This window comes from Spinacia oleracea, chromosome 3 (assembly GCF_020520425.1).
Source record: "Spinacia oleracea cultivar Varoflay chromosome 3, BTI_SOV_V1, whole genome shotgun sequence".
In the NCBI taxonomy this organism is placed as follows: Eukaryota; Viridiplantae; Streptophyta; class Magnoliopsida; order Caryophyllales; family Amaranthaceae; genus Spinacia; species Spinacia oleracea.
This window is the reverse complement of record NC_079489.1, coordinates 16,445,606-16,473,441: the sequence shown is the minus strand read 5'-3', so window position 1 is coordinate 16,473,441 and position 27,836 is coordinate 16,445,606. Positions and strand designations below refer to the sequence as shown.

Genomic DNA, 27,836 nt, shown 5'->3' with positions numbered 1-27,836 from the left:
TTGAAAAATTATCTTCACAAATCGGATTATCAGCAGAGGAATTCAAATTTAAAGAAGAAAAATCAATAGAATTTGATATTGAAGTAGAAAAATCAACCAATATCTGAGAATTTTTCATTACTTTCTCTCTCCTCTTCACAGTTTCTCTTTCCTTTCCATAGTTTTTCTCTCTTCTCTTCACAAATTCTGATTCGAAAATTATAAAAAAGAAGGTATATATACCAGAATAATAAAGCGAAAAACAAAAGAGCGACAAAAAAGGGACAGAGCAGTCATTGTTCTTTTTTTTTTAACAAAAGAACAACGTTTGTTCTTTTTTTTATCAAAAAAACAACGTTTGTTCTTTTATTCTCCGGATTCAACAAGATATCCGCGTTTTATATATGACGCGTGTCGTTTGGACACCAGTGCACCAAGAGCATCATACACACCCCTGCACAATCGTATTTGCGGTCCTAGCCGAGTCATTGATTTCATGCATTAAAATCCTCAAAATTTAAGCTTTAATGCTTTTAATATAATCAATCACCGTAATTAAAATAATATTTTAATCATGCTAATTAATAAATCAATTCTTTAAAATAAAACTCTAATCATAAAAGCATCATTAAAATCATTAAAATAACTTAAGAAAAATTATTGTCATTTTGTATAACTCATCCCATGGAAGACTCATTTTACAACACTCTCCTTTTGAGCCCAATTGAGACCTAAAATACAATTTCTCATATGAACAATAAATGTAATATTTACAATTAATTACATTTTGTGCAAACAAATACTTTAAAGATCTGTAAGCATGGGAATTCTACTCGCTGACTACTATTGGAAATAATCAATCAAACAATTCCTGCTATGCTGGGATCGAAGGATCATATCTCTGGACTCCATTCCTGTACAGCGGCTAATTCTGGAACTCTGATTGCCCGTGGCTGAGATGAACGGTAATTATCCGTTAAAGGAAGTAGCTTTCCTTCAAATAAGCTGTTTGTGATCCATCTTGCCGGCTGCATAAACCACAGGACATGCAAAAACAACATGAGTTTGTAAGATATTGAAAAGATGAAAAGATTATTAGATGTTATACACTTATACCAAGCTACACAATAAACTAATACTAACCATTACAGCTATTTTCTGCTCAGAGGCACACTTCTTCAAGTGACGAGTTGCACGATTCTCATCCTCAGCAACTATAACACAAACAGAAATCTTCTTTTTCTCTAAACTTTGAACCAACCACTGCAGGCTTTTGTACACATGACCCCGTCCATGCTGAAAATGCATTAGGGGCAGAAGTTTAGTTGGATTCTTGATTTCATGTGTTATACTCTGATCTAGTATTCCTCAAACAAGGAAGAAAGTAAACTGATTTCATGATATTTGATAACAGACAACAGTAATAAGTTTCGCACATGCCTTTAATTAGGAAGAATCATATCAAAGTTACATGAGATCACAGATTCACAGCTCAGCGCAAGAACATAATTTCAGTTGTATTAGTCGTACTAAGAGAATTTGCTGGAAGTAGAAGACATGCTTTCTGGTTTTAAAGAAATCAGTTTCTTTAATTTTAATAAGTGACAATTTTAGGGGCCTGGAAACAATGGTGGCGCTCAATGCCAATACTACAAGTTTCAGCTTTCAGCTTTTCCAATAATCGTCATGCTCTGACCGTTGAACATAGGAAAACACTGGAGTCCTATTGTTTTAAAAGGATGATATCTTGTAGGTATGGAAATAATTATAATTATGATTAACTGAATGCGGGACAGAAGAGACAACAAGAAAGTTATACATAGAATCCCATGCCAATACTATGTTCACTTGCAGCATAGATATTCCTATAATATACCTTATTTGCAAATTATAACTTGTTACCTTGATAACTTTAGTCAATTTGGTGCAGAAACTATGCGTCCCATGCAGCATAATTCCAACTTTGTCAAAAATGTAGTCATTGTCATTTTGATAAATTGATTTCCCGATTTGGTTCTGCATCCTATCACTCTGATTAGATAATATAACGTATCTGTCAAAACAACAACAAAATTAGCATGAGAAAATTACAAAATAATTGTTCAAAATAACGTAAAAGGTCAGAAAATATTAGGGAAAAGGGGTAAATTACTAATGTAATGGACTCAATAGCTTATCATTCAAAAAGCCACAGGAGTTTGCGAATTTGAGGTGAGGGGAAAGAATGCAAACATGAATACAGAAAAACTATCTAACAGAAGACTGAGTAAACGTGTCCTCTAGGAATATTATACAGCATAATGGTCATCACTGTGTTATGCTATAGAAGAAAGTTATATCCTCATAAGGCTCAACAAACCCATTAAGGCCATGACTGAAATGGAGGTCCCCATGCCAGATGGAACATTTTCCATAAGGCTCTAGCCTCCATTAACATGTTGTCTTCTTCATGAACTCTAAACGCTGACAAGTCTTACAAATCTTTTCCGGCAAAGTTTAAATGTAAAATCGGAACAGTTGTCCTTGCATATGAAGAATTTCTGACTAATACCTCATTTTATTTTATACATTTTATTTTAATGGAAGCCAGGAACATGAAATTAAGAGTTAAAAAGTTTTACAACAGAGATTTTATTTTATAAATCATCTCAACAAACATAAATAGGAAACATTTATTAGTACGGAGTAATATATATTTCATGGAATGGTCAAATGGTCCAAGGGTTAGCTGGCAAGATGGCCCTTGTTTTAGATGGCGGAAGAGTATCCATCTAAATCAGGCAGCCTTGAAAAGGGTGAGTGAGTAAGTTCGGTTGGGCAGGTTCCATTATCATGGTAAACATTTTTTATAACAAAAACAACAAAAACAAAAATAAAAATAGTAATTGGAGAAAGAGTGGGGTGGGAAAAAAACAATCATCACAGAAGCCCAAGAGGGACTTGAAAAAAAATTGAATTGATCATTATCCAACACTTTTAAGAACATTTTGAAATAGGATGCCTTGCAGAACAGATCTATGGCTTGAAGTTCCTTCAATCACAAGTTTCACAACAGATCAAGTGAAGCAAAAAGACAATCAAAGCCTCTATCTCCGTCACTTCCAGTTCTTTTTGGTCATGGGACCATTATGAGATGAGAGGCACCATTGCAGGAGACTAAAATTAAGCAGCAAGCTTAAGGAAGATATTAGAGATCAAGGGTTACAACTTACTTGTCAGGAGGCAAGACAGAACCAGCTCTAATTGAATCATATGCCCAACCAACTTTAAGCAAGAAGGCATGGACAGCACAGCCATACAAAAATCTTGTTGTTTGCAACTGCAATAACATGCAACAGAGATTTTAGAAAAACAAAGCAATCGTAAAGACTAATGGCATGCACATTCAAGACTACACTGGTAAAAAAAATGACAGCAACTGCAGCAAGGAAGAAAAAGGAGAGTGGAGGGAGGGGTGAACAGGGAGAGTAATCAAGGATGAGCTTCAACACAACAGTATGTCTCAGGACAAGGCTTCCAAACTGGAAACACAGTCTCCAAATGCATATGACATGTCTACTTCCGGCCCAGTAAAGGATGTATGGGATCCAAATTTGAGATATTCTGTAGAGTGTTTCATCAATGACAGGAAGGAGAAATCTTAAGAACGGCGCACAGTTTGAACCTTAGACCATAAAGTCATCAATCTCATCATGCTATAATTTAACCATCAAACCAATAACATCATGATTTTGTTTTTATAGTCCACACATGATAGACATAAAAGCAGAAAGTCATCCCAACCTGCCCCAAGTAAGTGCCTCCCCTAAACTAGGGCGGAAAGTGAGAAAGAAATGACTTTTAACTCCCCATTTGCATTGTAAGATTACAAGTTCCTCCCCAAAGTAGGTGGAAGGTGAAAAAGGAATGATATATATTAGAATAACCGATGCCCTAACTCTACGGCATTTTGAAACCATTACTGACCCTCATGGACATTTTGATGATACATCCTTACACCCACTCTCAAAAACACCAAATAGACCATTGCTAGGCTCATGATTTCCCACATCAAGTTGTAATATGTTTGTTTCCACCTACCAAGCAAACTCTACTCCTTTATAGCAAAATGCACAAACCTCATACAGCTGGAAAATTAATATATCTACTTATATAGAGGTATAATATTCTATATACTGCATAAAAAATCTTTTGATGCACATGAATCTTATGTCATCTCAAAATCATAAAGAGAGTTCTCTTTGCTATTTCATGATTACTAATTGTACTTGAAGCATCCAAATTAACAAAAGAAAAATCAACTTCAGTCAATTATAATCATTATCACGTAGATGAATTGTAACTACAAACTACAGTTGCGTGCATAGTATGAAAGGAAAAATTGTCTACCTCAACATATTAATTAGAATACTTAGAAACATCACCATACATACAGGATTAACAAAAATCTAATAAGATTAGTCATGCTAAATGATATTCATTCTAGATAGTGAATACAATAAAGTCATTTTTTGTGAAAATCACACTATGACTCGATAATTGCTCCACTCTTGAAACACTTGCTAACATGAGAATATTTCAAAAGAAAATTTAGGAGCACTAGAGAAATTTGCAGCAGCTTGAAAACATTCAACCTAATTTCACTTAAAATTCTATCTCGATGGAAAAGATAGTATCACAAAAAACAAAGGAGTACAAGACACCCAGCCCCGGTCCTGACATTTTGAGGGCCCTATGCGAAATATTGGATTAGGGCCCCTTCCAAAATGATACGTTTAAACTGAAATAATATAATTTTTTTTGTTAAATCCATTATTGTTGGATTCAAATCAATAAAAAAAATTATTATATCTCCTTTGCAGGATCATAGAATTCAAAATCCTGCTCTGGTCGATCTCTTGAAATATTTCAATAAAATAAATACTTACTTAATTACTCCGTACAAGATAATTAATACGGAGTATGCATAAAGAGATTTTAATTTTTTTAAAATAAAGGTTCATCTTAAGCATTAAAAGTATCAGTTAATTTTGTCATCATTAAACTTGATATTAATTTTAAAACTTATAGACCCATAGTCCATCAAATAAGCATTTTTTTCGCCCACATATAGTTACATCGATTAGAACTGAGTACTAAAAGGACAGAGCTAATACAAATAAAGGGTTTAAATAATTGAGACACTATATTTACAAAGTATTATAAATGAGAAAAATTAGTTGCTAAAAAATAAATTCAAATAAAAAATATTGACAAAGTTAAAAAAGGAAAAAAGTTGAGCAAATAAAGGAAGATGGAAGTGAACAAGAAAAATAATGAAGGAACGAATAAACAAAAAAAATAAAGACATAGAGGGGAGTCGAACCCTAGACCTATTATAGGTATCAAAACTTTGACACTTACTTTTACCAATGAGCCAAGGACATAACATGTGCATTTAATGTGTTGTTTATTACTAGTACTAATTTACTGGACAGACTATAATTTTGGTCCCCTATCCACCTTGGGCCCTAGGCGGTCGCACCCCTCGCCTACCCCCTAGGACCGGGCCTGAAGACACCCCTCCTTCAACAAAGAATGTCTAATATCCATCCAAAATTTAGAACGTTCACTGGACTTGTTTTAGGACACATCAAATTTATTGTCCAATTGATACAACCATATTGATGCATGTACTCAACTAAAAACCTTCATGATTTCGTTGTTACTTAAAATGGAAACATAATTCCACTCAACCCATGTGGTGTGGACCTCTGACTAAAATCATTGACATGCATGCCCAAACCTAACAGAGTTTTTATAGGATGGAGAGAGTATAATTTATTTACAGAAAACAAAAATACTTTTTATGACACTACTAAATAGAGTTTTTATTAAATGAAGGGAACAATAATATAATTAGAAAAAGATTTAAAAGCCAACCTTCTTTGTGCACAAGACGACGGGAAGCCTTTCGGCATTAAATCTCAAGGACCTCCTTCTACTTGGATAAGGAGGTGGGGCAGGAATATCAGAAAGGACCATTCCACCATGTTTCCTCACTATCCCTTCGATTTCTTTTTCTTTCTTCTTGGAAAAGCCAGTCAGCAAAAAGTCTAAGCCTTGGAATATTGTTCTCTTCCTACCCTTTATGCGACATTTAGTTAGACGCTCTTTTACTTCTTGAGATGCAGTAACTTGCTCCTGGTAACAATTTTCAGGCCTGTACCCCAATCTGGAACTTGACCCTAATCAAAATGTTACGGAAACAACTTAGATAGATTCAGAATACATATATAACTATGAAATGAGCTGACGATACTCACGATTTTCACAAGTGAGTACTCTTCTGGGATGTTTTTTCAATTGACCTTGAGGGATTTGAAGTACAAAGTCAACATTTGAAAAACGAACTCGCTTTCTCGCTGAAATCTCAGATCTAGGAATATTTCTAAATTGATCTTTAGGAATTTGTCTGGCTTCGTCACAAGTTTTATCGGAAGCTGGAGCTTGATCTTTCAATAGACTGGCTGCTGAGGCATCACTAAAATTAATTTTAGGAGCTTTAAATCTTCGTTTCCTATGACATAGGACAAGAGGAGATGTTGGATTGTCCTCAACATTTACCTGCAATTCCACTCCATTTCTTTCAAACTGATCTAGCACCACTCTTTCACATGCATTTTCAACACGAATTTCCTTATCATTTGTTGCACTAACACCACTGAATATGGATTTGATAGGTGGTTGTTTTTCAGGACCTCCTTTATCTGAGGTTTTGGTGCAGCTTATGCATTGTTCCAGTGAAAGCAACTTCACCTCTTGATTTTCTTGATTACTTTTGGATGTAGCGCAATTGGGCGTGGATTTGACAGGTGGTTGCTTTGTCGTATCCTTATCATTCGTGTAGTCGGTGGAGTCAGAAAGCACCCTGGCATCATTTTCTCCACAGCTCACAAACTCACAGTTTAAGTTTCTCTTGAATGAAAAGGGAGAATTTCCTGGCAGTCCAGTACTATAAGTCTTGAGAGACGTCAATTGCCGGCGAACCACAGGATAAGGACCAGCATCATCCAAATCCAGTCCATTGTGCTTCTCATTACTTACATTTTCATCATAGTGGCCAGAACTTGTCTGGGCGGTTTCCAACGGTATTTCAATACCTGTTGGGAAGCTTTTGAAAGCATCAAGCACTTGATTGTCATCATTGTTATTAATTTGCAGAAGGGAATCCCCGATTTGTGCAGAAATGCTACAGGGAACCGTTGAACATAACGGATCAATAAATGATGCAGAATCTTTAACAACTTCCTGACTGACAAATGCCCCTTTACTAGCTGACTTGCATGAACCTTCAAAAGGTTTTACAGAGGCTGTAGTGTTTGAGCTAAGATGCTGATTATGTACAACAGAGTTCTGATCAGGGAAAACATCGATGGATTCTGAAAGATAACTTGTCTCACCAATAAAAAAATTGGGGATAGTTTTTCTGCTCTTTGATTTCAGTTCACCACAATCATCTATTTCCTGCCAGAAAAGAAGGGAGCGGATTAGTGAGCAAATTGTTTTTCTTCGTTTCCACTTTCCTTTTTTTCTGTAAAGATATCTTTCTTTACAACAATTTTTTTTTTGCAGTCATCCCTCACTCCCTCTTTTCTAAAAGTAGTAGCTTAAGAAAGATGATCCAGCGTACTCAAAGCCACAATCTTGGTTTTCTTTAAGATCATTAAACATAAAAACTGACATAAGCTTAAGATAACATCGGAATAAAAAAAAAACATCAGTTTAATTTCCAGACATGAATCCAAATATAAGCATGATATGCCTTTTTTACTACACCAGTATTCAACAACAAATAGGTAGAAGAGATCCAACTGAAATAGGGCCTTTGGAGCGTGACAGGTATACAGCCCGAAGCTGAAAACTGAATGGGGAGGAGATGCTGTTTCTGTAACTCAATTAATAACTTTATCCATCAGACTAAAAGGGTTTGACATAAAACCAAGTTCAAGAAAGAGAAACCATTTACAACATAGGCATACACCATATGGTGTGCGTTTTTTACTACACCAGTATTTAACAACAAACAGGTAGGAAGAGATCCCACTGAAATAGGACCTTTCGAGTGTGACAGATATACAGCCTGAAGCCAAACACTGAATGGGGAGGAGAGACTGTTTCGATAACTCAATCAATAACTTCATCATCAGACTAAAGGGGTCTGACACAAAACAAAGGTCAAGAAAGAGAAACAATCATGTTTACAGCATAGATGCAAAGAAACAATCATGTTTACAACATAGATGCAAAGAAACTCCAGGTCTGAAGATTACAAGAGTTTAGTGATCTACATAATAATAAAGCTCTTTCAAATAAATGATGCATACCATTCCTGTCCAACCACCAAACCAGCGACTCTGGAATCTGCATGATGATCTGTTGTTCAACTTATTTATGTCTGCCAACAAAAAAGTAAAGGGCTCAGGTAAGCACTCATAACATTGTGATGGAAATCATGGAGACACTTAACAGTCTTTACCTGCATAACGTGAATGCCATTTTGTAGGTATAGAGTCTAATCTCGCTTTACTTAAATGTTGAGACCGAGGAAGAGAATTTACTTCTAATTGATGTGCGAAGCCCTCTACATATGTCATGTCATTTTTTTCTTCCTGCAAATTAACATAGTAGTATAGTGCAGTTAATCCAAGTGTGACTTCTTTAAGACAGGACGGGGGAATAAAAAAAGGAACAGCATTGTTTAGTTCCTTTAGATACATAGTATCAGTTTATTTATTAGTTTCAGTACAAAATATGGAGTACACATTTCTCTAAGGATTTTGAAAGATGAAAAGAATGTATGAACAAGGCTTAAATCCAATACAAACGTTTAGTAGATAACGAAATACACTAGATATATGAGGAGATGAAAAAGTCCTGTAATCAATTACCTGCAGTAGTTGCAGGTCATCTAAATGCCCATTCTGTGATTGATTTACTAAGATCGAGTCAAGTGGTAGGTTTCTGTCTAACTCGAGCTTCTCGTTGTCAAAGATTTCAGCTGGCGGGTCCTTTAATTTATTTGTTTCCGGATTGTTCTCCTGAAGCTCTGTTACTAAACAATTATTGAAATATATTTCCTGGTCTCCCTGCCATTTGCATTGAACCTCTGTATCCTCTCCAGGAATTTCTGACAACGGAGTCTCCTTAACTCGAGATGCTGACAGATCTTCAAGAGGGGTATTGTCCAAGCTACTGATATACAGACCAACATCTTTACATGCATCCTCGATATCAGAGTCCCCTAAATCTGAAAGGATGTCAGCAGTGTTATCAGAATCCTCAAAGCAATTTGAGGAATCCTTTAATTCATCTAGTCGTGCTTGTTTCACTCGAAGAGCAACTTCAAGTATTGCTGAAGTGGACAAAGCTGCCGAAAATGATTCATTTTGTACTATTTTATGTATGACTAATGCTTCAGATGCTGCAATCGAGAGCTCCACAGCATCACTAATGTCATCATCTTTAGCACAATTGGAGTTAAAGATCTCTAAAGTGTTCTTTCCAGCATCATTAGTTAATGGAATTTGGTTAGCAAAATATCCAGAGTATTTTTCACTTGAAGGAGAAGGAACAATATTCATTTTAGAAGAATCATGACCTATATTGCACTGGCTCTTTTCTTTTGTGCCAACTAGAGCTAGTGCAGAATCAAGCTTGTCATCTAGTGAAATATGTAAGAGTGTATTGGAAATGTTCGACGAAGTTCCGTCTGATGAAAGATGCAGATTTAAATGCAATACCTGCTAGAAAGAAAATGTGCAAAACGAAAAGTAAGCTGCAGTTTTAAAAGTGAAAATAATGCGACAATAACTGCACAGAAAAGAAGATCAAGCAATCATTGTTAATCTCCCTTCCATCTGATACAATGCTACAGGAAAACACCAGAATGGATCAGCAACCTAGAATAGCAAGTTAATTTAGTTTTTCTGTGGAATGCAGAAGGGTGAAACCCATTGATGAGTTCAGTTCAAGATGTCATATAGCCAGAAGAAAAACAATATCATGGGCATCACCAACTTAATAGGGCAAAGGGAAAAAAGACTAAACCACTTTAATTATTTTTCTAAAACTGGAAGCATGAAGTTCTATGGATACAATGGAAGCATGAAATTCTACAGAGCAGATTATAAGTAGTATGCTTAGTCCTGACAAAGATACAATGAAGAGGGCATCGAGCACGAGAAAATAAGGCAAAACTATCAATAAAAATAGGCAGGAATAGAGATCATATATCTTTGATACTATGTACTATATCGTCCAAAGTCGTGAAACATGATAAAGATTATTGGACTAGCTATTAAAGAGCACCTTGTCACAAGATGGAGTGAGGGTAGCTGGCGAACTTTCTTCTCCAGATAAATACAAATGGCAAATGTTGTATCTGCTCCCTCTATGTGTTGAAAGATAAGGTTCTTTAACCTGGCTGTTCTCTCCTTTAAAGATGTCCACATCCTGCACATTGCAGCAGTGGAGGGGGTGAACAAAAAGAAGCTATCGTCTAAATTTACAATAAGTAAGCATTACTGATTCATTATAAGTAATCAATGATTAAATATATCATTGCATCTGTTTGTTTCTTCATTGTCATGAAACGTAAGCACCGTCCACAAGTCAACAAAATCTAGTGTAACTGATTGACACAAACAGCTCTGCATCATACAACAACTAAGCTGCATCCTGGTTGAGCATGAAGAAAGAATTTGTGTATACGACATCTAGCTAAACAATGCTTAGTAATAGTAATACTCCGTGTAATTCAGTAATAAATGTTCTTGTTGAATTTCCATACAAACTAATAGCTTCAGTTTAGCCTATGCTGCCAATATCAAATATTTTTAGAGCCTTCATCCGGAACTTAGAAGAGGCGAGAAATTTTAGGGAGATAAGGAGCAAAACAAGATCCCACTTAGTTGATTATTAACTTAGGTGATGCATGAACATGGTGCATCTGGTTGTAACTAAAATTTAATTGAAATACGTATTGTCAAAATTTGAAGGTACAATAAAAAGAAACACCAATTTATCACCCAATAGCTTCAATCCCCTCATTCAAAGCGGTGCATGTAGAACGTTGAAACCAAACCCTAAAAGCACCCTAAAGTAGGAGTATTTGCAATTGAACTAGCCAGAAGCTGATATCTTACAACTTACTTCCTTCTCTAATACTACACTCTAACAATTAATTGCACTCGATGTCAAAAATCGACACAGCCACTGAGTCACCGTCAAAATTAAACAATGCCCAATAACTAAATTAAACTAAAACCAACAACTTTTTTCCTTTTTGTTGGACCAAATACAAAATAAGACTCAATTGGGGATAAATTTTATCCCTAAACAACTAAGCTAATCAGCATTAAGAAACCCTAGAAATAGAAATTAAAAAAATAATCAGAAATAGGGGTAAATTGATTAATTGAAACCTGAAGAGAATGGCGGGAGTTTTCCTCACTCGTCAAACCTTGAGACGGTGTAACCGCCGATTGATTGGGTTGAAGCCACGCCGGAAGCCAAGCAACATCCTGTCAAAATTGGGGTTAATTCAATTAAATTTCGAGATTTTTGTATTGTACATTTTCATGAAATCGCAGCAATACTAGTTGCCTTGAGGAAACGGAAATGGCGATTAAAAATAAAAATAAAGTAGAAAATGATAGAAAGAGGCAGAAATTACGTCGGAAAATTGAGGAGGACGGAAGGTTGCCATGGCAGCAAAAGTGGCGGGGGAGACTGAAACCTTTGGCGCCAAACCAGCAAACTAAATATCAATCTCTATTATACGGAGTACTCCCTCCGTCCCGGAATACTCGACCCGGTTTGACCGGCATAGAATTTAAGGGACTTGAATTGACTTATTTAATTTAATAGGTAGTAGTTGATAGTGGGGTATTATTTTAATATAGTTAGTGGGAGGTGGGTTAAGAGGTGGGGTTGGGGAGAGTAGGGGTTGAATTTTTAATTAATTTTTGTATGGAGTAGGGGATAGGTGGGTTAATAGGGGTGGAGTGAGAAATAATATAATATTGTTAGAATATTTCCATTTTTAGAAACAGATCAAGTATTAAGGGACGGCCCGATAAGGAAAACAGGTCAAGTATTCCGGGACGGAGGGAGTACGTCGTATAACTGTATAAGATTCCACTTTTGGTGTCCCCTATAACATTGTCTATACTACCCTCACTTACTTACAATTGAATTAATCAATTTATAATACATAAAAATAATTTATTTTATTTTTTTTTTGACGGGGAAGAACAATTTCATTAATAATCAACCATACGGCATCTACAATAACAAAATAGATCTGCATACGACAGATTCAAAGAAAATACATAACAGTTACAGTCAAAACAATTACTATTCTGCATCCTAAAGCACATCTCGTACTCCACCGCTTCTAGCTTAACGCGAGCAATGATTTTCGATGTTTTCGCATCTTTCCAAGTAGAGCCCTTCGCAATATGCGCCCGAATGGTTCTGATTGACGAGTTGATGATAAACTCTAAACCTGTATGAATCCAAATCTCCTTCCCAATTATTGAAACCCTAAAAAAATTCTCATCCATGGATGAGAATCAAGAACCTAGAAAACTCTAGGAAAAACCCAAATAAATTGGGAACAAACCCAAAAATAAATTGGGAACAAATCAACGGAAAAAACAAAACAAGACAATACATAAGGAAAAAACAATGAAAAAACAAGAATAAGGGTCGAAAATAGTCTAATTTCCAAAGAAATTAGACTATTTCCGGCCTAAACGGCAAAGAAAACTAAAACCCTAAAAGAGGAGAGAGAAGAGAGAAAAAGGAGAGAGAGAGGAGCGGCGCTATAAGACGATACTAAAAAATAAATTAATAAACTAATAATTAAATAAATTAATAAACTAACAATTAATGTTAATTTGCAAATATGATATTTTCATAGGAAAGCAATCAATTAAATGGAAAAAGTCAAAGCATGATTAATTAACCGCTAATTAAATATTATCTACGTCTACTATTTTATTGAAATGAAAATAAAAATTTCAAAAGGTAACATTTTGGAGCAATGCAACAGTGAGCCGGTGATGGAAGCCATTGGAGAACAAGAAACAAACGTTGGTAATTTAAAAAACGACAAACTTCATTTTTACCAGCTTAATTTTATTATATTATATAATTTTCTTGGTAATATAACTTACGGTCTTATTTAAACATTTTAAGTGGTAGCACATTTGGATCATAAGGTATTATTTGATTCTTTCTCATTATTAATATGAAAATAATTAACAAATATGGCATAATGTTTATTTTAAGGGAAATATATCAAAACTTACTTAAATATTTTTCTAAATATTTGTTCTATAGGGAAACTACTGAGGTCCTTAACATTTGACGTTTAGATACTCTTTATAAAATATATATTATAATACTCTTAATGACAACTGGAGTAATCAAATTCCGTTAAACAAATAATATATAAATGAAAAACGAACTTGGGGATGATTATTCAATGAACAGGAAATTAAGCAATAACGTAATAACAAGAAAACAATAAATATTTCTGACAAGAAATTAAATAATGTTTTAACTACATCAATTTTGTGAATCAATCACGTGATACAATCCTATTGTTTGCTCTGGTCGTCGTTCTTCGAAATATTTCAGTGATTTAAAGCAAATTGAAAACAGGAAGTTTACTTACTGAAAACAAAAAGTAATATGGTTGATCTAGAAAATATTGTTTGCTCTGGTCGTCGTTCTTCGATTACTTCCTATTTCCAGTTTGCTTTAAAGTTTCTCACCTGAAATCTTTCAGTGATAAAATTGATGTTCCATGTTGATCAACCCTATTCAATTATGTTGCATGTGTGACTGATGATTTGTTTCTCATGTCAGGTTTGCAAGTTCTTTACAGATAATCAGTGATACGGATACCCTCCAGAAATGATTGTTTCTGCTCTTCTGACATCTATTGGAATAAACTCCATTCTCTTCCGGCTTCTTCTCTTTTGGTTTGATTCCAGGGTCCTTCATTATTCGGATTAGGACTTAAGTTTATGAATGGAGCATTAGTTGTGTATCTCCTCATCAAATGGCTGTGAAAAAAGCTGTAGAAAGTTTTTCAAAGAGTTTGATTGATGAAGTTCATAAATGGCGTTAATGAAACAAAATGGAGTAACTCTTAGGTATATGATGGAATTTTGGAATTTATATTTTTGTATTAAGATTTAGATTTAGATTCTTTGTCATGTAAGGCATGATTACTCTGTTTTACTATTTAGATGTATGATCGTATAGTATAACCGTAATTTTTTTAGATATGAACTTTGTGAACATTTTTTTATCTAATATTTATATTTAGTGGTTGTAATACAATTTTAAGTTTTTATATAATCATGCACGCATCGCGTGCATATAAGACTAGTACCCTTAATGACAACTGCAGTAATCAAATTCCGTTAAACAAATAATATATAAATGAAAAACGAACTTGGGGATGATTATTCAATGAACAGGAAATTAAGCAATAACGTAATAACAAGAAAACAATAAATATTTCTGACAAAAAATTAAATAATGTTTTAACTACATCAATTTTGTGAAGCAATCACGTGATACAATCTTTCCCAAAATTACACAATCTCTCAATAATTTCTAAAATATCTCAATTAAAGTTAAAAGGGGTAAAAGCAAAACCAATTAATTTTTCAAATAATATTCCGGAATAGCGTTATTAAAAATAAAATCTAAATGCGGAAAACTAAAGTTTTCCACATATAAACGTAATGGACGCATTTGGGTTTTGGAAAGAATATTCAAACTTTTAGGGTACAAATTTTTTCGTAGGAATTTCCTCCAACGATTGAACAATTTAATCCATAACTTGCTTTCCTATAAAGGTTAGTTATGCGTTGCAAATTGATACGGCGGATAATTGCACGTGGTCACGCAAGTACAATGCGAGCAAAATAAACAAGTGAATCACTATTACGTCAATTTCTTTACTTTAGTACTATTTTGTACAATTTAGATATTTTGTCATGTAAGGGCGTAACTCGGATAAATATCTATACAGATGTTTTAATAGAGACGACTCTGATTTTTTCTCTAAACGAATAATTTTGTGAACAAATTTTCTTGCTTAATATTTACGGTGATTAGATGCAATATAACACAATTTTAATTTTTCATAAAAGACTAGTAACTATATACTAAAAGACACACCAGGAATGACACGTGTCATCTCCTAGAGTATTCTTGCTTTTTCTAAAAATATATATATTTTTGTTAAAGAAGTTTTTGAAAACGTAATTTTTATTAGGAAAAATAATAATTTCCTTTCCTCCGGATCTTCTATTTTATGGCAAGAATTTTAAATAATATATACTCTGTAATGTTTATTAAAAAAAAAAGTCAGGAGCTCTTCACCTGTATAACATATTAGGTGCACCCGGGTGTACGGTGTACCCTCTTACATTTTCGCATTACATTTTTTTTTTTGAAAAGGTAAGAAAAATAGTACATTAGGAGCCCCTCCGCACGAGGGTTACTCCTAAGTAATCACCATCTAGAAAATATGAGAGAGACCACCCACGAGTATAAAAATACCCTTGGGTGCACGGTACACCCGGGTGTACCTAGTAATTTTCACTTGACGTATATGTACGTAGTATTATTATCCCAAGATGATATGTGTCACTTCTTTGCGAGATTTTTCTCGCATACTTTTTACTACTAAAATTACATAAATACGTAGTATTAAAATCAATAATAGTTACCCAGTAATTTCAAATGTAATTTTTAGAGTAAGAAAAAAAACTCGTGAATGAGTCGGTGGGACATCTAATAAATCATAATCATGGTTTTTATTTAAAATAAAAACGAATCATCATACTCCAACTATTTTTCACACAAAAAAATACTCTAATAATTTTTTAAAACAGAAAATAGTTTCTTTAAATTCAATATAGATGTAAATAGATATTTACTGTTTTATTTATATGACTAATATAATAGAAGAGATCTACACATGTTTAGAATAAATTTTATTGTAATAATTTTATGAGGTGGCCTATCCTTAAGATTTATCAAAAATCTATGTGAATATTTTTTTTTGAATTTTTTTTTGAATTTTCTATTAGAAAAATTTATTGTCATAGACTTGGAACTTTAGTTAAACCAAATATATTAATCTGAACATTATAAGTACGGAGTAGTATCATTTTTAACTTAGAATATGGGTTTTACATAGATTTAATGTTCTGTTGACAGACTTTGGGCCAAAGTACTAATATATTTTACTGCATATGAATTAATAATAATAAATAATGGCAAATAAATTTCTACCTAAAGAAAAACTCAACATAACTTGTGGTAATTTTGACCAATATTTTACTCAACATTGAAGTACTCAAGAACTTATATGGGTCATAACTCACACTAAAATTTTTATAACAAGAGTCCTTACCTAAACTAAAAAATTGTATTGATTTTTTTTAATAAAATAGTAATATACTCCCTCCGTACTATAATGATCGATGTTCTAATTTTTACTTTTCAGTTTTCAATGCACATTATGTATCATTTATATCTCTAATTGTATATTAGCAAAAAAAATATAAAATTTTGATATTATTAAAATACTCATTGAAATGAATCAAATAAGATTTTGCATGAATATGTTTTTTTTCTTACGTATTGGAAATAATCTATAAGATTGTCTTCAATTTAAATAGTGTCAAAATTCTAAAGGAAAATTTGGTAATATTAATCCAACCTTTGGCCGATTTTCTTTTATTAATCCCACCTACGACATATTTTTTAATAATCCCACCTTTACTACCCGACGACTTTTATTGGGCTTAAGTGGCTGGTAATCGGTGAAAAAGTCAACGAGATGGTGATGAATTGATGATGATGACTGAATATATCGAGAGAGAGTACTGCCATGTAGAGAAATAATGCCGCTTACAACAGTTTTATGACCTGTTGGGCCCAATAAAAGGTGTTGGGTAATAAAGGTGGGATTATTAAAAAATATGTCGTAGGTGGGCTTAATAAAAGAAAATCGGTCAAAGGTTGGATTAATATTACCAAATTTTCCAATTCTAAATTGGAATATCCTTTTGGAACGGATGAGTAATAATTAGGAATAACATAAGATATATATATATATATATATATATATATATATATATATATATATATATATATATATATATATATATATATATATATATATTCTATAATCCTATGGTAATTTAGATCATATAATCTACCACACATATAGGTTCTAAAGCTGCATTAAGCACATATTTAATTTGGACTCAAAATTTAAGTGCTTTAAAAAAATGAATCAAAGTTTTAAAAAAAATTGCAGCTCTTTCATCAATTTTTTCCAAAACAAAGTGAAACAAGTTCTACATGAGTTTTTTACCTACATAGTACAACGTATACCATGTTTAATAATATTGTAACACCCTAATAATTCCTTGCTATTTTAAAACCAATTTCCAAATCCAGATAAGGAATTACTAAAGTATTACCGCCACCGTGATAACGGCTCAGGCTATTACCAGAATTACGCAGCGGAATTAATCAAAACTTTTAAAACAATAATAATAGTTAACATCCTCCATACAAGTTGGAACCATAACAGCCCAAACCAAAATACTTTAAACAAATCCTTTAACTAATCAAAAACGTTATAGGCTAGACTAGATAAAATAATTAGAGTTAGAATAATGCAAGTACAGAACTCTCTCAATCGAGCCATGAAAGATTACTTATCCTGCAAGTCACCTCTAAACAAACCTGTTATTGATAGACTACTCCCCAACAATGCAAATGCAAATGATGGATCATCTTATGGTCATTAAGGAAAATGCCATTACTAAAACACAAAGCACGTAATCAGCGAAAGCTGAGTACAAACAAGCTAGAATGAAATGCTTCATTCCAATGATAAATTAGATCACATGCAAACGCCAATTAAGTAAACAATTAATCATGGAGACAAGACTCGACTCTCGACACGACTCTTGACTCATAGATTAATTAGAATAAGCTTTGATCGGGCCCAAATAAATATCCATCACGGAAGAGTGTTGGGAGGCAACCAAACACTAAAACAAATATCCATTACGGAAGAAAGTAACCATGTCGGACCATATCGGCGGAATTCCAGCGCATAAAAGAATGAAAAAATGTCTTGTATCATTCGTAGGAGTACAAGCCCCTTGGCAAGGTACTCCCTCCATTGTTCATACTCAAGGTATATACGTTCTATGAGTTTTGAAGCTTATTCTGGTTGCACTTTACGTTTATTAATATTTTATTTACAAAGCCGACTCAAGACATAAACAAGCAACATTTAATAAACGATCAACCTAACAATACTCTTTTTTAGTTCATTACTTCATTAGGACTTGTGATCAAACATTCAAGACTCAAGTGAAATTACTCCCATTGTTCCTTCTCAACATACTGTTGAGTTCCACGACATGCCTGTTAACATGCGGGTTGTGCACTAGGCACGAAAAGTCCTTAATTCAATTCACCTTGACTCATTCTACAATATGATGCGTGTCTTCCCTAGATGCTCCCGAACCGAACAAGAACAAGTCTTTAGAGCTCCAAGTGTCGCCCCTCCGTAGAAAGTCCACAGCACGTTCGAATCCGCCTTAGGTTCAACCAACTAGGATATTACTTAAGGTTTTATGTACTCGGGTTAGGCTATAATATATGTTCTCCCTTGAACACAATATATGTAAAGAATTTGTTTTGATGTATTGATATGTGTATAAATTATGAGGGCTAGCCTCATATTTATAGAGTAGGAAATTAGGAATTTGAGTCTTACTAGGAAAACAATTACCAATCCCATTAGGATTGAAATTCTTAACCAATTAGAATTGTAGCAATAATTAAACACTTAATTAATCCAATTCTAGTAGGACAAGGAAAACTAATACTCAAAGCCAAAGTTACTTGGCGACTAAGTAATCGGATATTGCTTGAAGCCCAAGACGAAACAACCAACGCAGCCACAAGCCCACAAGGGCCACGCTGGTGCGTGTGCCTGGCTAGGCCCAAACGTAGCCGCTGCTGGCCCAAAGCCCAACACGCTGCAGTTTGGCCTCGACGGGCTGCTTGCCTTAGCTTGCTCGCGGCCCACAGCGCTCCAGGCCCATCGCATATGGTTGAGCGCTGACGCTGGGCTTCGTGCTCAGTGTTGTGCGCTCGGCCTTGTGCTTGTCGAGCGATGGGCCGGCTCGCTTGTCGGCTTGTCGCTCGTCGAGCTTCCGATTCGTTTTCTGATTCTCTATTTCCGTTTCGAACAAATATTTACGTTTCCGTTAATATTTCCGATTCCGGAAATAATTTCCTATTCCTACAATATTTCCGATTCTGGTCATATTTCCTTTTCCGGCAATATTTCTGATTCCGACAATATTTCTATTTCCAATAATATTTTCCGATACGATCCATGTTTTCGTTTCCGGCAACATCTAAGACTTGGATAATATTTATACTTCCGTCATGAACCATATTTTCGTTTCCGGCAATATCTTCATTTTCGGAATATTCTTTACTTTGCCTTTTGACGATTTCAGCTCCCACTGGAACCGAGACTCGTCATTTCCGAATGATCATAAATAAAGTACTTAATGAATAATATATTGGAAAAATTGACATAAATAATCCCACCTTTCACTCATCTTCTCAGAATAATCCCAACTTCGGATTATTTTAGAATAATCCAAACTTTAGGGGTTACATTCTCAAAATAATCCAAACTATCAATTTGCCTATGTACAATAGACCCAAAATGGATTAGTAATGACACAAAAAAAAGACTTCGGATTATTTTGAGAAGGTAACCCCTAAAGTTTGGATTATTCTAAAATAATCCAAAGTTGGGATTATTTTTAGAAGATGTGTGAAAATTGGGATTATTTATGTCAATTTTTCCATATATATATTCACTTAAATACTTGATCCGTTCACGTGCTATTTTTGTGACCCTACGGGTTCAGTCAAGAGTAAGTTGTGGATTAATATTATTAATATTATTTCCTAATCTAGAACAAGTGAAAAGCGTAAAACCAAATTTATAAAAGTTAACTAGCTTTTGAGCCCGTTCAAAGAACGAACGGTTGTATAGTGATTATTTAGTCTATTTTTTTAAGTTATAATTTTATTGAGTTTGTGATTTTGGATATATATATATATATATATATATATATATATATATATATATATATATATATATATATATATATATATATATAATCTAAAATGAAAATCCAAAATAAAATACAATGTATTCTAATATATATATAGCAGTTGGTATATATAAATGTTTTATTTTAACTTAACAATTAATTAGAATTCGTGCATCACACGGGCTAAAATATAGTATGATTTAAATGGAGTTAAATTTTGAAAGTTGAAAGAATACATAAATTAAATAGTGTATTAATATTGAGTGTTAATCGGGAAGGTGAAGTGGAAGATGTTGAATGAATAGATTGGTGAATAAATGTTGTATGAGAGGAATATGGAGTGAAAGAGGCGATTAGAGTTGTATAATATATCAAACATTAAAGAAAAAATAAAATAAAAAACCAAATTGATAGAGGTAAGAATGGATGACACGTGTCATCTAATCAAATATGATGACACGTGTCATCTAATCGAATGTGGTTTTGCTAGGTATAGACTAGGTATAAATTATAAGGTTTAAACTTGACTAGACTTGATAGTTATCGAACCCTTTTTTAACCCGTGTCCGATAATTATCCAGTCCGAACTTGACCGGAACCCGAAATTAACTACTACAAGTATGACTCAAACCCGACTCATTATGACCCGATCCCGAAATTGTACCCGATCGACTAGAAAAGACTCGACCGAACCCGACATATATCAAAATGAAAAAATAAACTGACATGACCCGACAAATAATCAACCTGACCGAACCCGACCCGAATCCGACCTACATCCGAGTATAAAATGATCTGACATGACCCGACTAGATCATGACCCGAGACCCGAGATGATCAGACCCGGACCCGACTCGAGTAACCGTATTAACAGCTCTACCCCCATATTGCATTTTGAGCCCTATTTGTTTATCCCATATTCCATTTGAGAATGTCCCTATTTATTTGTCCCATACTTTATTCAGTAACCCATTTGCTCTCTCTCTCTCTATCTTCCTTTATAGAACTAATTTTTAGGGAAGGGAGGGAGTAGACAGAAGCTGGGCAAAAGCTTCAATAATATGCAATCGTGGGTGGTACACTACATGACTTATTGGCGCGTATTTTAAAAAGCATCAACATTCATACTCCCGCTCTCTGCTATTTCTTTCACCATTCTATTCTTCCCCAAATTATCGAAACCCTAGAATTTATTTCAACTCGCCAATTTCCAGGTTTGTATTCTATTAATTCAATTTCACTCTTTTCCAATTTCCGGGTTTTCATTTCGTTATTGATTTGCATGAATTGATACCCATTTCACATCTGCAAATTCATTCCTTCCGAATTAATTAGGGTTTTCATTTTGCAATAATTACAGAGAAATTCACCATTTTGTTTTGTTTTGTTTTGTTGTGCAATTAACGTGTTCAATTTGTTCAGTCAATGCGATTATCGTTCAAAAAATGTGTGGATTTTATGCATATTATTGAGAATCGTATGATGTATCTGGCAGTTGTCATTGTAATTTCTTGACATTACATGTGAAAATTGCGAGCCAAGTATTGGAATTCAATTAAAATATGTAATTCTTATATATTCAATACATTCTGGCTTCATTCTGCTATAGCCTGATTTGATAGTTTTCTGAACTGTCATATGATGAAATGTTGTCAGGCATTAACAATCAATGGATTGTAATTTGGAACTCGGAATTGGACTTGAGAGCCAACGTAAACGGCCCTTTCTGCAGAATGACGGAAAGGAGAAGGAAATTGTTGAGCAGATGGACATAATTAGTGATTTACCTGATCATTTGATTGCTCGAGCACTTTCCTTCCTTGAAACTGATGAAGCAGTGAGAACTTGTGTATTGTCCTCCAGATGGAGGTATCTTTGGAAAGGCATTGGTCGTATTTGTTTGCGAGGTTTTGATTTTGATCCTGATATATTTTCAAACCTTGTGGAGCATGTGCTTAAAAGTTGTAACTCGGCAAACTTTTTGGCATTTGAGCTTTTCTGCCCGTTGTTAATAGACGTCTCTCGTCTAAACTCATGGATTGCTAGTATAAAGAGTTGTAAAATTGAAAAGCTGACTATACACGCCAACAACACAGATGATTACATCTTACCTGAATCACCTCTGCCACAATGCATTCTTTCTTACAACACATTAGTGTATCTCAATCTTGATTGTTTTGACATTCAAATACCTGAGTCCGTAGTTAGTTTTCCTTGTCTCAAGTCACTTAATCTTCAGGTCATATTCCCTGACAGTGAGGATGCTGTGAATCGGCTCTTGTCTTGTTGCCCAGTCTTAGAAAAACTGTACCTGTTGGGTTTCATTGATTACCCTGAGGGCCTGAAGATTAATATTTCTGTTTCTACTCTAAGAAGATTAAGTTTGCGACTGGTAAATACTGAAAGCAGTTATGAAGAGGAGCATGATATTATTATCAATACACCCAATCTGGAATACCTCTCCGTAGATGATGACTCGTTTTCTAAGTATGTGGTGAAAGATGTATCGCGGGTATCTAATGTTTTTGTCAATTATGAAGCCATATGGCTTGATGATTTAGTTCCCAAGTACATACACCACCTCCTTGATCTTTTAAAGGGGATTGCCACCACTGAACTTCTGACATTGCATTGGAGTACTATAGATGTAAGTTTCCTCTCTTCATTTAAGTACTAATTGGGTTACATTCCAAGTTTCCAACCTTGATTCATGCCTTTTTCCGAGCAATAGAGCATGCAAAATAATTTTGTTCAGTACTAATATGATTTAATTCAATTCCATTTTGTTAAATTTTATTTTTATTCTTTATGAAGGTACTTGGTTCGGCTCTTAGCTATGCCTGGCCTGCATTCCCACATTTGACGACATTGATCATGCAATTAAATCTATACTCGGGTTGGACCTGTTTTTCAAAATTGCTCCATAGCACTCCCAAGTTAGCTTTTTTTATTTTGGATTTGGTGAGTGGAAGCATATTTCTTGGTTTGTCTTAAAATATCTAGGGGTGCATTATCAGTTATTTGTGAACATTTGCAGGAGGGGATCAACGACAGTGATAACAGACCGTCAGATGATGATCTATACCAATGGACTCCACCCGACAAAGTCCCAAATTGTTTATTAGAAAATCTGGAGATAATTGGCATTCAGTGTTTTAAAGGAAACGAAGATGAAGTACAAGTAGTAGAGTATTTGTTAAATAATTCCCATGTGTTGAAGAGCATGATGATTGGTTATGATCCGGATTCTGCCAGTGAAGAAGTCAGGGAGAAGTTATTGATGTTTCCAAGAGCTTCCAAGACTTGTGATGTTGAGATTTATGAACGCGTCATGTATAAGGAACAAGATCCCACCACCTCACATAATGATATTATCTTATGGGGAGTTTGAGCATATTGGAGTTTATGTTAGCTGGTGTGTTGAACTTCATTCTGATTGTCAATTGATATTGTTACATGCTGGTTTAATTTGTTATGGCATTGATGAACCTGGTGGATATTCATCTCTTGAGCCTTGAGGGTTCAGTCTTTTTATTGTATTCAGTTTGGTAGGCTTACCTCATATATGAATTATGATAGAACGATAAAATTACAAGTACAAAAGACAGTTTTATTGTGGTGAATTTTATACCTACGTATATCAGATTAGCAGGTAAGTGGATACAGAATACAGACTGTTTGGCTCTATATAACTGATAACTGACTCGGCGAATAGGACCCCAAGTATAGAAGTATCTATCCGAGAAAGTCTTATTCTATACTAGGTATACCATTGAAATGTTATACTAATATTCTGCATTTTTATTTCGTACCAAACTACATAGTTTGGTACAAGAAAAGAGTTGTATTTTCTCTGTGATACCAAACAACATAGTTTGATAACGTGGTTTCATTTTTATTTGGTTCCAAACAACATACTCAATTTATTACATAAATTTACCATTTAACCATTAATATATCAACTGAAGTTACTATTTTACCCTTAATATACCATTTTAATGGTATACCACGTATAGATTCAGAAAATCTCGTATTGATCCATCTTGTGGCTTGATTGTATTATCTATCGCATCTGTCATGATTACTTTGCAACTACTCATAAATTGTGTTGTACACAATAACAACTTAGTTGCAGACATCACATCACCGTCGTAATACTGCAAACTACTTAGCGACTACTTGTCTCCTTCAGTGCAAAAACTAATTTTGTGACTGAAATTTTAGTAGTCGCCAAAATTCAATCGCTAATGCACGTTTTTTCTTGTATCGAAATTAAGTATTCCTTGTATAATATTTCAAGTTTTCCGTATTATTTTGGGTATAACAGCAAATTGTATTCATCACCTTACTCCAATCAAAAGATCTTGCACGCATAAGGTGTAACTTATTATATACCGGAATAACTTTTATCAAGTTTTTATTAAATTTTAATATGTTTTTATTAACTTTTATGTCATTAAAATAAACTTAATGGATAGACATTCTAAAGAGTTAAATAGCTAAAATAATAAATAGCTCTTTTATTTAATTATTTTGAAGTCACACTTCATATAAAACTACGCTTAATGACATACTTTGTCACACTCTTCTTTAGTATCATAACATGAGTAAGGATTACAACAAAAGCAATTAACATTGGGGTTAACAAAGCCGCAAGCCCTTTCTACGCATGTTGGTTTTGCAAGTTTTCGGCCAAACTTCATCATTTCAACTCCATTCAATATTTCCTTGGTTTGTTCTCTTATCTCCAATCCTTTGTATTTTTCACCATTATCAACGTCACCTACATAAATCCAAAATATATAATATATCAAAGGATAAATCAAAACATTTTAAATGAAATGGGAATGAAATATATATACTATAATACATTTGACTATTTGAGTGATGCTCACATTATATACATAATAGTATAGTACTGCAAAATTATCATATGTACATGTATAAACTAGTACTTCCTTACATAAGTAACATTAAAGTATTTGCATAACTTACAATTGGCTATGACCAAAAGAGACAAAACAACGAACACAGAGAAAATGGTAAATAGAGAAGCTCCATTACGATTACTTGGTGCCATTGCTAAAATAAAGGGTGAATGATATTAGATTATTAGGGATGCATAAAAGGTTCAACTAGCATTGAATTTATAGGGAATACAAGATAGTAAATTTGGAAATATGAAACTTAATTTATTTATTTTCCTAAAAATATTAAGGAAATTAAATATATTCAGATCGTAAATTTGGAATATGAAACTTAATTTATTTATTTTCCTAAAAATATTAAGGAAATTAAATATATTCAGATCGTAATTTGGAATATGAAACTTAATTAATTTATTTATTTTCCTAAAAATATTAAGGAAATATATTCCTAGCTAGTATCACTATAAATATTTTAGTCGAATTTTTTTTTAATATCCCTAGCATTGGTCAGTTTACAAAATTGAGTTAATTACCTTCCTCGAATAAAATGTAACGAGATCTTTGGTTAGTTTACAAAATTGAGTTGATTACCTTCCTCGAATAAAATGTAACGAGATCTTTGGTTAGTTTACAAAATTGAGTTGATTACCTTCCTCGAATAAAATGTAACGTGATCTTTTAATTTGCAATGTCTTCCTAAATATTAAAATTCAGGAAAAGAATATATTCCGTTGCATTACTATACCAAATTGTGTTAATCTCATTCCTTAAATAATAAACTAATATTGCGTGCAATAAGATATACAATACAGAACTTTGTTTTATTTTATGCAAATTAAGCCTATAAAAAAAAAAAAAAAAAAGATATACAGTACAAAGTATTTGCTAAAATCACAAAACTACCCAATTAAATGCGTGAAATCGACGGAAAAACGAAAATTAGAGAAATTAATAACAAAAATGTTTGCAAGAAATATAGAGTGTCACGCACTCACGCGTCTCTCTTAGAAAACATCTTCAGTTTTATTTATTTTTTAAGTTTCATGCTTTTCCATTCTCCTCCAATTTCATGTCTTTTCTTCAACTATATATATTGACTGACTCGTAATTTAATCATTATTTAATTGATGTACTCTATATAATAACAATGTTTTAAAGATTTTTTATAACAACAATATTTTGAAGGTACTTATAATAAAAAAAATCACATATATTACCTTCATTATTGAAAGTTCTTTATGCCTTAGAATATGTGTTCAAAGAATGTAAATTTTGACTATAAATTTTGGCTATTTTATACTCCGTACATCAAAACATTATAATGTGATCGAGATCATTGTTAGATTGTCCTCGGTTTTTGTTTTCAGAATATCAACTTTTTTATTTTTTTACATACAAAATTGAATATATTATTAGTTAAATAATGCATTGAAATCCATACAACTGGTACTTGTAAGAACTTTAAGTAAAGGATGTAATATACCATCAGTTTCTTGTTTGTTTCAGTGAAAGAAAATGCAACCCTTAAAGATAGTAGTCACCAACTTTAAAAAAAAACAAAAAAATATATTAGTGGCGATGATCATTTAGAAATGGGTGTACAGTAGTATTTTTGCTTGGAGAGTCTTTACGAGGGTCGTCATGAGATTTTTGGGCGGGTTCATTCTGGTATTAGTCAATAGTCATATTCGGATAAAGAGAATTTGGCTCAAATTAATATGATGAATTTCGATTCAAACAACTGTAAGAGCAAGATTAGCGCTGGTCTGAGCAGTAGTCTTATTGAGTATTAACTTAAGACCTCCCATTTAAGTGGAAGAGTATGACAAAAGTCTGAGCAAGAGTTTGGAATTCCAAGACTCTACTTAAGACGTTTAAATTGTAAATTGAATCTTATTATTATTATTTTTTATTTTTTTTTTATTTTTTATTTTAGGAGTCTTGAATTAATGAGTACGAGGGGTCTCGACAAAAATCTGATTAATAAAAAGATGATGTGGAAGTCTTAGCTTATACTAGCGCTAATCTTGCTCTAATACTGGGACATTTTCCTTGGACCCATGTAGAAATTTCCAATATAGTTTCTAAATGGACCCAAGTACCCATTTTCAGCTTCTTATTTTCATGTCTGGTTGTGTTACTAATCTTACTAGTAATTTATGCACGCAATGTGTGCAAATATTTTTAAAAATCTGATTTGATATATATGCAAGTACGTTCTAATGTTTTATAAACTAGTTGTTGGACCGTGCGCTAGCGCGCACGATCCCCCAAGGGATACAAACATATATCGTAAAAACACTACGTGTAAAATCGGGGTCAAAGTTCACGAGTCAGCTTAGAATAATAAAAACGAACGACTAATGGTTGCAAACTGTAGTACTTGTATTTGTTTTGTATGCAAAGCTCGCCTTTGTACTGATATCCAAATATTTTTATATACAGATCATAGAAAACGAGAAACGAGAAGCGAGAAGGTCCCTTCAGTAAACAAATTCGGAAGCAAATCCTCAGAATTATATGAAACAATGAAGGCAACAACAGTACACAAGCATAGATCACATTTCCTAATTACTCATTTACAACACAAAAGTGTGAATGACTTGTTAACTCGGAGGGACTGAATGCTCGAAGAGAGTCCGCCATTTATCGTCTTTGGAGTAGTTCTACAACAACC

At 33.6% G+C, this 27,836-nt stretch overlaps 3 protein-coding genes across 4 annotated transcripts; 1 reads left to right on the top strand and 2 right to left on the bottom strand.

The window, feature by feature from the left end:
• Nucleotides 1–593: 593 nt before the first annotated feature.
• Nucleotides 594–11,830, bottom strand: LOC110775674 (uncharacterized). 2 transcript variants are annotated; one of them, XM_021980286.2, is made up of 12 exons: nucleotides 11,696–11,830; nucleotides 11,445–11,543; nucleotides 10,330–10,473; nucleotides 8,910–9,764; nucleotides 8,498–8,630; nucleotides 8,346–8,416; nucleotides 6,285–7,485; nucleotides 5,902–6,206; nucleotides 3,192–3,298; nucleotides 1,882–2,032; nucleotides 1,123–1,275; nucleotides 594–1,007 (listed from the first exon to the last, which is right to left on the bottom strand). In XM_021980286.2, exons 1-12 carry the CDS (start codon nucleotides 11,726–11,728, stop codon nucleotides 873–875), a joined length of 3,387 nt encoding a protein of 1,128 aa, XP_021835978.2. In that variant the 5' UTR covers nucleotides 11,729–11,830; the 3' UTR covers nucleotides 594–872. The 2 variants fall into 2 exon arrangements, with proteins under 2 accessions (XP_021835978.2, XP_021835979.2); XM_021980287.2 differs by having other exon boundaries at nucleotides 8,910–9,761.
• Nucleotides 11,831–21,197: 9,367 nt separating this feature from the next.
• On the top strand, nucleotides 21,198–23,861 carry LOC110775675 (putative FBD-associated F-box protein At5g53635). Its single transcript, XM_021980288.2, has 4 exons — nucleotides 21,198–21,445; nucleotides 21,888–22,878; nucleotides 23,046–23,192; nucleotides 23,269–23,861. Exons 2-4 carry the CDS (start codon nucleotides 21,901–21,903, stop codon nucleotides 23,620–23,622), a joined length of 1,479 nt encoding a protein of 492 aa, XP_021835980.2. The 5' UTR covers nucleotides 21,198–21,445; nucleotides 21,888–21,900; the 3' UTR covers nucleotides 23,623–23,861.
• Nucleotides 23,862–24,731: 870 nt separating this feature from the next.
• On the bottom strand, nucleotides 24,732–25,333 carry LOC130469390 (uncharacterized). The gene is made up of 2 exons (XM_056838671.1): nucleotides 25,227–25,333; nucleotides 24,732–25,014 (listed from the first exon to the last, which is right to left on the bottom strand). Exons 1-2 carry the CDS (start codon nucleotides 25,309–25,311, stop codon nucleotides 24,794–24,796), a joined length of 306 nt encoding a protein of 101 aa, XP_056694649.1. The 5' UTR covers nucleotides 25,312–25,333; the 3' UTR covers nucleotides 24,732–24,793.
• Between the last annotated feature and the right edge of the window lie 2,503 nt (nucleotides 25,334–27,836).